General features: G+C 45.4%; 1 protein-coding gene across 7 annotated transcripts in view; it reads left to right on the top strand.

The window, feature by feature from the left end:
• The window catches only part of THRB (thyroid hormone receptor beta), a 416,152-nt gene extending 405,869 nt beyond the window's left edge, over positions 1 to 10,283 (top strand). For all 7 annotated transcript variants that reach the window (XM_043454461.1, XM_043454460.1, XM_043454464.1 and 4 more), the window contains exons 9-10: positions 1,352 to 1,610; positions 5,448 to 10,283. In XM_043454461.1, coding sequence (XP_043310396.1) covers positions 1,352 to 1,610; positions 5,448 to 5,689 — 501 coding nt within the window. In that variant the 3' untranslated portion in view covers positions 5,690 to 10,283. The remainder of the gene's footprint in view (positions 1 to 1,351; positions 1,611 to 5,447) is intronic.
• Positions 10,284 to 10,689: the final 406 nt, after the last annotated feature.

Here is a 10,689-nt window from a genome sequence, read left to right on the forward strand (position 1 = left end):
TCGCTGCTTTTAAATATAATGTCTAGGTTGCTCATAGCTTTTCTTCCAAGGAGCAAGCATCTTTTAATTTCATGACTGCAGTCACCATCTGCAGTTATTTTGGAGCCCAAAAATATAAAGTCTGTCACTGTTTCCATTGTTTCCCCATCTATTTGCCATGAAGTGATGGGACCAGATGCCATGATCTTAGTTTTCTGAATGTTGAGTTTTAAGCCAACTTTTTCACTCTCTTCTTTCACTTTCATCAAGAGGCTCTTTAGTTCTTCTTTGCTTTCTGCCATGAGGGTGGTGTCATCTGAGTATCTGAGGTTATTGATATTTCTCCTGGCAATGTTGATTCCAGCTTGTGCTTCATCCAACCCGGCATTTGGCATGATGTACTCTGCATATAAGTTAAATAAGCAGGGGGACAATAATGTTATCACATTATCACAAATCCTAACAGGACACCCAGATGAGTTTAAAATGAGATTACAACACTGGAAAAGAGATCCAGTGTGTGCAGTAATTCTGATGCTGGAGACTCTGAGAACATAATAACCCTAGGAGCCAGGAGGTCCAGATTCTGGGCTCACCTCTGCCTCTGATCCACTGGTTGACTCTGAGCAAAGTTATGACATCTCCGGGCCTCAGAGGTCACATGTGTCTGTAAGAGACCTTCTAGTCCTCTGCCTTTTAAGAGATTCAGGGAGCAAAAGTGCTTCAAAAAACAGAGCAGCGCAGTCGCCAGCTAACAGTGGCCTCGGCCCTTAGAGCTCCCGGACCAAAATGGTGGTACATTTAGGGAGGTCTCAGTTGCGGGCTGTTCCAGTGATCCTGGGCTTCCCTGGCGGCTCAGACAGTAAGGTATCTGCCTGCAGCATGGGAGACCTGGGTTCTGGCGTGGTTGCCCTTGCAATGCAGGGGGTGTGGGTTCAATCCTGGGTCAGGGACCTAAGATCCAACATGCCATGCAGTGCAGCCAAAAAAAAAATGGTGAAGATTATGAACAGTGTGGGTGCTCAGTCGCTCCAGTTGTGTCTGACTCAGCACAGACTCTCTGTGACCCCATGGACTGTAGCCCGCAGGGCTCCTCTGTCCACAGGGATTCTCCAGGCAAGAATACTGGACTGGGTTGCCATGCCCTCCTCAGGGGGATCTTCATGACCCAGGGATCGAACCCATATCTCCTGCATTGGCAGGCAGACTTCTTCCCACGAGTGCCCCTGGGAAGCCCAGGCTTGGAGTCTGCGGAGTGGCTGTGGGAGTCTGCAGCCGAGCGGGCAGGGCAGGGGCTGCTCCCGTCGCCCCTGGCGGGTTCTAGCAGACGTCTGTGCCCTCGCTCCTGCTGACGTGGGCTGCTTCTTTCCAGCTGCCATGTGAAGACCAGATCATCCTCCTCAAAGGCTGTTGCATGGAGATCATGTCCCTCCGTGCAGCTGTGCGCTACGACCCGGAGAGTGAGACTCTGACCCTGAACGGGGAGATGGCGGTGACGCGCGGCCAGCTGAAAAACGGGGGCCTCGGGGTGGTGTCCGACGCCATCTTCGACCTGGGGATGTCGCTGTCCTCTTTCAACCTGGACGACACTGAGGTCGCTCTCCTTCAGGCCGTCCTGCTGATGTCTTCAGGTGAGTGTGTCCGGACCGGCCGCGGCGCGCGTTCAGAGCGCCTGGGGAGCTTCCGGTTCGCATCCCGCTGCCCCCCAGCGGCGGGCGGGGCTTTGCGGACAGCCAGGGAGCTGAGAGGGGGCGTCTGCCGGCTCCTCCTGTTGTGCCTGCCAGGAGCCCCCGGAGCTCCTCTGCCAAGGCTCGGTGAAGCGGCTCCCCTCCACAGACACCCCCTGGCTGCCTCGGGGCGGTTGGCTCCCTTCTGGGTCCGCCTGCTCTGCACTGCACCCACAGCGGGGGGGTCCCCCAGCCCCGCCTCCGGTGCGGGGGGCAGGCTCTGTCTAGAGCGGCCTTCCGCGTCCTGCCCTCCCGATGCCCACGCCATGTGCAGTCCCCTCCTGTCGGGAGCCCACGGCTGCCCTGGTAGGATCCAGGGAACTCCGCGTTTGCCCCGTGACTGCCTTGTGCTCTGTGACACTCCAGCCCCTCTTGGGAGCAGACTTGCTCACAGGACAGGAAGCCGCTTCCAGGAAGCAGGAAGCAAGGCTGCCTCCAGCAGACAGCCAGGTCAAGGCCGGGGCGCTCCCTGCCAGTAGACTTCACTATCAGTTCAGTCGCTCAGTCGTGTCTGACTCTTTGCAACTCCATGGACTGCAGCACGCAAGGCCTCCCTGTCCGTCACCAGCTCCCTAAGTTTACTCAGACTCGTCCATTGAGTCACTGAGCCATCCAACCATCTTATCCTCTGTCATCCCCTTCTCCTAACCCTCAATCTTTCCCAGTTGCAGGGTCTTTTCAGATGAGTCAGTTCTTCGCATCAGGTGGCCAAAGTATTGGCACTTCAGCTTCAGCATCAGTCCTTCCAATGAGTATTCAGGACTGATTTCCGTTAGGATGGACTGGTTGGATCTCCTTGCAGTCCAAGGGACTCTCAAGAGTTATTATCCTTAAAATAAATAAAACATGTAACTTACCTAAGGACTCCCTGTGTGACGCTGAGCAAAGCTTCTAGTGTCTTTGGCCTTCAGTGTCCTGTAAAATTTAAAAAAAAATGAGTAAGTACAGAGCAATATCATGTTGACTTTCTGTTTGGATCAAAAGTTAAATGATCCTGTGGAGAATTTATCTGGCACATTCAGAGAGAGAGAAGATGGGGAGAGCCACAGAGCAGCAACATCAACTATGAAGGAAATCACGAAATTAACATGCACAAATTGCAATCTGCGCTGGATGGGCGATGCCAAAACCAGGATATTTTGTCTAAAGTCAGAAGGGTGGACTGAGACATTAACCCTGATTCTTTCTTTCAAATTAAGCAGAACTCTAGAGTTTTACTGACACAGATATTTCAATAACTAGACATTTGAAGCATGAATGTATTTATTTGATCAAAGCCACAAACAGGAGAACTGGGCAGGGGGGTGGTAGGGCTCCCCAGCATTGTATGAGGAATTCATTCAGGTTTACAAATTTCTTTTATTTTTTATTGAGGTATAACTTAACATTGCATTAGTTTCAGGTGTACAACATAATGACTGGCTATCTGTATATTATTTTTAAATGATCGTCACGTATATAGCCAACATCTCTCCCCATATATAGTTGCACATTTTTTTCTTGTGATTAGGACTTTTAAGATTTATTCTCTTAGCAAGTTTCAAATATGTAATACAGTATTATTAGCTAGTCACCATGCTGTTCATTACATCTGCATGACTTACTTGTTTTATAACTGGAAGTCTGTACCCTTTGACTCCGTTCACCCATTTCACCCACCCCCACTTCCAGCCTCTGATACCATACCAGTGTCCATACCAATCTGCTATGCGTTTGAGCTTACTGGAGTTTTGTTTGTTTTTGTTTTTGAGATTCTACCTATAAGTGAGATCACGTAGTATTTGTCTTTCTCTGACTTATTCACTTAGCATAATACCCTCAAGGTCCATCCATGTTGTTGCAAATGGCAAGATTTCATTCTTTATAACTAAATAGTATGCCAGGAAGTGGGGGGTGGGGTGGCAGGGGCTGACGGCTTCTTTATCCATTCATCCATCAGTGGACACTTAGGGTGTCTCCACACCTTAACTATTATAATAATGCTTCAAAGAACAGGGGGGTGAAGGTATGTTTTTGATGTAGTGGTCTAGTTTTCTTCAGATAAATAACCAGAAGTGGGATTGTTGGGTCATGTGGTAGTTCTATTTTGATTTTTTAAGGACTCTCCATACTGTTTTCCACAGTGGCTGTACCAACTTACATTCCCAAAAATAGTGCTCAAGGGTTCTCTTGTTACTTCTTTTCTTTTTGATGACAGCCTTTCTAACAGGTGTGAGGTGATGTCTAATTGCAGTTTTGATTTGCATTTCCATTCATCTACGTATCTGTCTTTATGCCAGTACAATACTGTTTTGATTGCTATAACTTTGTAATATAATTTTAAATCAGAGAATGTGACACCTCCAGCTCCACTTTCTTTATTCTCAAGATTCCTTTAGCTATTCAGGGTCTTATGGCTGAAAATACAAACTTTAGCATTGTTTATTCTAGTTCTGTGAAAAATGCCATTGAAATTTTGATAGGGATTGCACTGAATCCACAGATTGCTTTGAGTAGTATGAACATTATAACAATATTAATTCTTCCAGTCCATGAGCACGGCATATCTTTCCACTTATTGTGTTTTCTCAGTTTCCTGCATCAATGTCTTATTTTTCAATGTATAAGTCTTTCACGTCGTTAGTTGAATTAGTCCCTAGGTATTTGATTCTCTTTGATGCACTTGGGAACGTTCTCAGCAAATAGTGACAGTTTTACTTTTTCCTTTCCAACCTGGATGCCTTTTCTTTCTTTTTCTTGCCTAATTGCTCTCCATAGGACTCCATAGGACTATGCTAAATACAAGCAGCAAGAATAGGCATCCTTGTCTTGTTCTCTGTCATAAGAAAAGTTTTCAGCTTTTAACTATTTAGTATGCTCTTGGCTGTGGACTTGTCATATATAGCTTTTATTATGTTGAGATATATTCCCTCTGTATCCACTTTTGCAACCCAAGTCCTCATAGCCTAGATATTCCCCAACCATCCAGCCTTCTCTTGACATCCTTTTATCATTTTTTTTGAAACTGCCTTGAGTCCTCTCCTATATATTGTGGGAAGACCAGTGGTTTTCCAAGACTTGGGAAGATTTTTCTGGGCTGTACATGGTCATGATCTCCCCCAGCTCCATCTTCCCACTATGACTCTTCTCTTCTCTACACAGGATGATGCTAGCATTGTTCACATCCCCTTTTCACTATAATTTCCCAAGACACCACCAACACAGGGCTGCTACAGTAGCAATCAAAGGTATAAGGGAAGGGAAGGAGTGGTTCACTGAAGACAAGTGAACAATTAAAATTGGATATTGTGCTGCTTTGTCTTCACCAGTTTCTTCCCATCAGAGGCTCCTCCTTTGCATCCAGGCTGCCTGATTTCCTCCAAATCTTTTTTCACATCTCTCTCTTCTCTGTAAGTCCATGCTTGTCAGAATCCCTCCTCATTATGCAGAGTATTTCAGTTCTCTAGGTGAGGTTTCTCCTTCTGTACCCTAAGAGGGAGGCATCACCCTTCACACCCAAGGAGGTGATTTTTATAAGCCAGAGACATTTATCTGAACAAAGCCTTGATGCCCTTCATGCAAGTTACTCCACTCCCTGGGATCTTGGTCCCTGATGCCCCAGAGTTCATACTGCATCCATGCCCATTCCTAAGAATCAAAAGTCCCCAGATTGGCCCACGTCGCACTAAAGGACTTGAAGTGGACCAGACAAGCCTTCTCATTGCTGCCTCCAAATTAACATCCTTCTTTCTTCTCCCTCAGATCGCCCAGGGCTTGCCTGCGTTGAGAGAATAGAAAAATACCAAGATAGTTTCCTGCTGGCCTTTGAACACTATATCAATTACCGAAAACACCACGTGACTCACTTTTGGCCAAAACTCCTGATGAAGGTGACAGACCTGCGGATGATCGGAGCCTGCCATGCCAGCCGCTTCCTGCACATGAAGGTGGAATGCCCCACGGAACTCTTTCCCCCGTTGTTCTTGGAAGTGTTTGAGGATTAGACCGACTGACTCATTCTCATAATTCCAACAGCACTACTGGGTGTCATTTCATTCCATTGCCTAGCTCTTTTTTGTTTGTTCCTTTATTTCTTTGTGTTGGGAGGGATTGTTTGGGGGTAAAGGGAGGCAGTCCTTGGCGTAGACATGGATGAAATTGCCCCTTGAATGCGGGTACTTGCTAACTATTGCATTTTGTTCTCCAGTCCTTTGATGTGAATATGCTTTGGAGGTTTTACAGTTGTGGAGGTGGGGTGGGGACAATCATTAATTCACCAGCACCAAGCCGTCACCAGCTCCCATCTGTCCCTGGTCAGCGACTCGAGCAAGCAAAATGGCGCAGCAGGAAACTAAAGAAGACTTAAAACCAAGACAATGTGGTCATCTTGATCCAATTCTGGTTTTTGCAGGGCTCCAATTAGCACAGCACAAACAGCCTCTGATGAGATGTGGCTTTCAGCTTCCTAGGGAAAGTTCTGAACAAACTGTTATCTATTCAAGAACACGCTGTTTTCAGCACTCTGTTCTCTCCTAGCAGCCTAACCTGGAATATATAAGGATATTTGTTTCCCCCAAATTAGCTGTCCTTTCACTGTAATTTTCATAATCCTGTGATTTAATTTGAGTTATACAAGGGTGTGACTCAAAGATGTGCAGGTGTTTGACTGATTGAGGCCAACAAGGAAAACAATTTCCTTAAGTGAGCCCAAAGAAATTCAAAATCTTCACAGATATCAGTGACTCAGTGGTTTCCAAAAATTCCCATAGTATCACTTCATAGTAAGAAGGCTTCTTATTGCTCAGAGGAAACTCCCACAAAAATCAAACCTACTTAGAGTGATGTCACTGTTCAGTGACATCTGACCCTTCATCTCTCAAAGTCCTCAAGTCATTCAACCTGTTTGCATCTCTTCCGAGCTGACAACAGATTTCCCTGTGGATCGACCTTCCAGTCAAGGAGCTGTAACAAGCTGAAATGTTTGAGTCTTGTTCTGGGGAGAGACTAGTGATGTCACGTTCTATGTTGAAGGAAATGCAGTGCCTCAGAGCCTCCTCACACCCTGATGCTGAGGTTCCTCCCTTCTGCTCTTGGATCCTCAGGCTCTTTGCTCTACTCACGAGTGTTTCCTAATCTCCTTTTCCCTCTGGTTCTGAGACTTGACTACCACCAAAGCCTGCTCCAGCCACTGACTCTCTCTGTCCCTCTAATAGCATTGCCCCGACAGATACTCAGCAGAAAACAGCTGCAGACCACGCACACGAACCCTCACTCACCTCCCCTGCCCAACCCACCTCCCCAGTGACCGACGCTGGAGTACTGTGTGCCCAGAAAGCATGATGCCCCTGGTCGCTTCAACGTCAGAAGATGGGCACAGAATATACCCATGAAACTGAATGTATCTCACTCTTCACCATCATGGTAGACATAAACTATTCCTCTGCCTGCCTTGTACTGCCTTATCCTGGAAGTGTTTGGGAAAATAAGCCATATCCGTGAAACTTGCCTAAAAACCATGTGGATTCATTCTTTTTTAACTGGCCCAGAAGTTGGGGTGCCTGAGTTCTAGTTTGTGCTGTTGAATGGTAGATTTGTGACCTTGAGTCATGAACTAAAAAATCCTTCCTGTCCTTAACACTGTACTAATTTTAGGGGGTGAGGGAATCAAGTTCTTTTGATGGTTTCTTTCACATTCTAACTTCTAACTTTATTAGAAATGATGGCTCTCCTGACAGCTAAGGAAAATGTATTTGGTGTTGATTCAAAATAAGAAGTTGATATATGACATGTCAGTTATTTAGAGAAAGGCAGGGTAGATTTGGGAGAAGGAGAGGAGTGGCATTAAAAATCCCGAGAGTGACCAGAAATAATCCGGGAGGAAAATTATGTGTTTGATGTGCTAAAGCAATTACACAGGCTTCCAGGGAAAGAAACCAAGAGTGGTGCACTGGAACTTACTACCCAGAGGAAGGAAATAGGTGAAGAGGATAAAATTATCAACATGAAGTTCATGGGCAGATTACCTGCTTTGACTTCCCTCAGTTCAGTTCAGTTGCTCAGTCCTGCCGGACTCTTTATGGCCCCCGTGGACTGCAGCAGGCCAGGCCTCCCTGTCCCACAGACAGTTTTGTGGTTTTGTTTTCCCCAGGCAGTCTCTAGCCAGTCTCCTCTGGTCCTCACTTTGTCACCATCTCAGCTTCCTCTGTTGACTCTCTTTGGATAACTGCTCTTTGAAACAAAAAAGCGTTTAATCACCTTATCTGCCCCAGGGTAACTCTGAGAAGCTTTTCCGGGTGGGGCAGGTTTTCCCTTGGAAGGGAAGGTGAGCAAGGCGAGCAGGCAGGTCCCGGAGGCTCATAGACTCCTCCGGCTGTAGGCTCCCCAGGGAGGTCTCCTCAACGTGCTGCGATTCCCCAGGGCATCAGACACCCCCAGATTCAGTGCAAGTGCAGAGCCTGATAAAAAGACCCATCGGAAGGCCTTAGGGATTAACATGATTGGCCATTGGCCAAATGGTTCAGCAGATCTACAGCAACCCAGCCAGGCCCGACTAAATGTGTGTTTGATCTTTGGCCTCTTACATGGTAGCCTTAAGCAGGCAAACTGCTGATCTCAAAATCTTGTCGAAGGCTGACTACTTCCTGCTGAGTAGACTAAGCCTCGAGGACTTCCGGTTGAAGGAAAGGCTGTCAAGACTGAAAGACTCACGACCCCGGTGGTCAAGGTGACTCATTCCTTCTGTAATTGACTGAGGTACTTACTGCATCTCAAGACTCCATCCCATAAAACTCGATTAGGAGGGACTTGCTCTGGATTTTTTTTCTTTTTTCTTTTTTTTACATTTTTTCTTATGTCGTCCAGACTTTCAAATCAAATGTGGAAATGTGGACTGACTGAAACCTTGCTCAGTGGGGAGACGTCCCAGAAGAGGAGAACACACCCTACAACTGGGATATCTATTTATAAATCACTTAAATTTGGGGGGTGAGTGGTGTCCTCTGTGTGTGTGTGTGTGTGTGTGTGTGTGTGTCCCTCAAGTGTACTTCACTCTTCAACTAGATGTGCCGTGTTGGTAGAAATAGTGAAAAAAGTAAGCTCTTTTCTTCTTTATGATTCTGCTCAAAACACCACGTGCCGCCTCCGAGCTTTCCTCGTCCCGTGAGCCTCGGTCCTCAAGGATACCCGCGCCGTGTTGCTGCCTCAGCCCGAGAGACGCCTCTTCCGCCCACAGCATGGTCGGCGCGGCCGGTGAACCGCCGTGCAGGCCGGGCCGCGCCTCCGCGCTCGGCCGCTGCGGACTCAGCCTCCGTGAACTGCAGACGCCCTCGAAGCATGTCACTGTCCGTGATACATTTTTATTCTATGGAACTCTAACCCATTCGTGTCATGTTGACCTTTGGCTGCATGAGTCATAAAATCTGAAACTGGTCTTATGGTTTTTGAAACGTAGCCAGCATTTGTAAGGCTAAACCTTTTTCACAAACTGAGTTGAGGTGAATCGGCACCAGGCCATCATTCCTCTTCAGAAGGAGAGTGCTTCACAGACATTTGAATCTCTTTGCCCTTTCCGACGGCTACCGCGTCAGGTTCCAAAATAAGCTCGTCATTTTTCCTGTTATTTTAATAATAAGGAAATATTAGCATAGTGTTTCTTTTGATAGCGATAGACTATAATCCGTATTTAAATTTTATAGAGGAGAAATTTTATTGTACTGTGATGTAGATATTTATTATCCAGGTAAGGATTTGCCCGGTGTGTATTTTTTACAATTGAAACACTTTACTTTAATCTTTAAAAAAAAAAAAAACAACTTTAAACACACACACACAGACACAAAAACAGACTAGGGAAAAAAGGTTTGGCCTTATCACGGAATTTTTACTGTGCTGTACAAATGTTTGCAAATGCAAAATGTGTGCATTTCTAGTGTGTTTCTACATTCATTAATGCCGCCTTCAGGAGCAATATCGTGCAGGTAAAATGCTGTTTGTGGCTTTCTGTTGCACAGTTAAAGCTGACCCACCTTATGCACAAGACAATCAGATATAAATCTGTCCTCCTCAGGATGCAGACAGTACGTTACGGAGCACAACGCACGACAAAGGAAGATCCTTAGATGACAGGCAACTTGCTGACACAGACACTAGCAGGGCATGAAGGAGCTGACATTATGCCACTCCCCTCTTTTGGTTCTTCCTAATTGGCATTTTTCATTTGATTATAGAGCCAAATTAGTTATGAAGGCTTTTTTTGGAGAAAATACCATTATTCCCCCATGATGTTTTCATGCCCTGAGAATCAGAAAAAGACAACAGGACAGGGAAAGATTTACAGTCATCGGAAGATTTGTGTTTTGCAAATGGTATTAAGTGACATTGCTAGATTGGTAATATTTTTTTCAGCCTAAAATTCTATTGAAATCTGTGATCAAAATGTTTTAAACTATCCGAAAAGAAAATTTGTATATTTGGGAAAAATGGATTTTTACATAGCTTTTGTATGCAGATATTAAATTGTAATTATGACTATAGCAGGCATAGATAAACTCATAAGCTACAATTCTAAAAAAGAAACAAAAAAGAAAAGCTTATAACGGATACACTTTTCTGCCTCTTTCTTTAAGTATTATTATTTTCTACATAGGCACAGGGTTACCTGCTCGTCTCATCTTGCTGCTTCCAAAAGAAGGAAAACAGAGATGTAATGACATTTGTTTCATAAACATCTACTAAAATAAGCAAGTTTTCTTGAGAGGAAGGCATGAGGGGATAGGGAGATACTCACTTTGGAAGCGGCCACAGAGATGGGGTGAGGAGGGAAGAGGGAAGTTTTTGCAGCTGAAAGGCTACATTCATCTTTTTACCTCAAAATGTCCAAAAACATTAATGAAATTATACTGGTACCAGCTATCAATATATGGCTCACATGTTAGGACTCATGCTGTGATGGGTGACAAAAAAAAAAAAAAAAAGGCCTAATGGGAATTTATTGTCCATAATATCT

This window comes from Cervus canadensis, chromosome 31, assembly GCF_019320065.1.
Source record: "Cervus canadensis isolate Bull #8, Minnesota chromosome 31, ASM1932006v1, whole genome shotgun sequence".
NCBI lineage: Eukaryota > Metazoa > Chordata > Mammalia > Artiodactyla > Cervidae > Cervus > Cervus canadensis.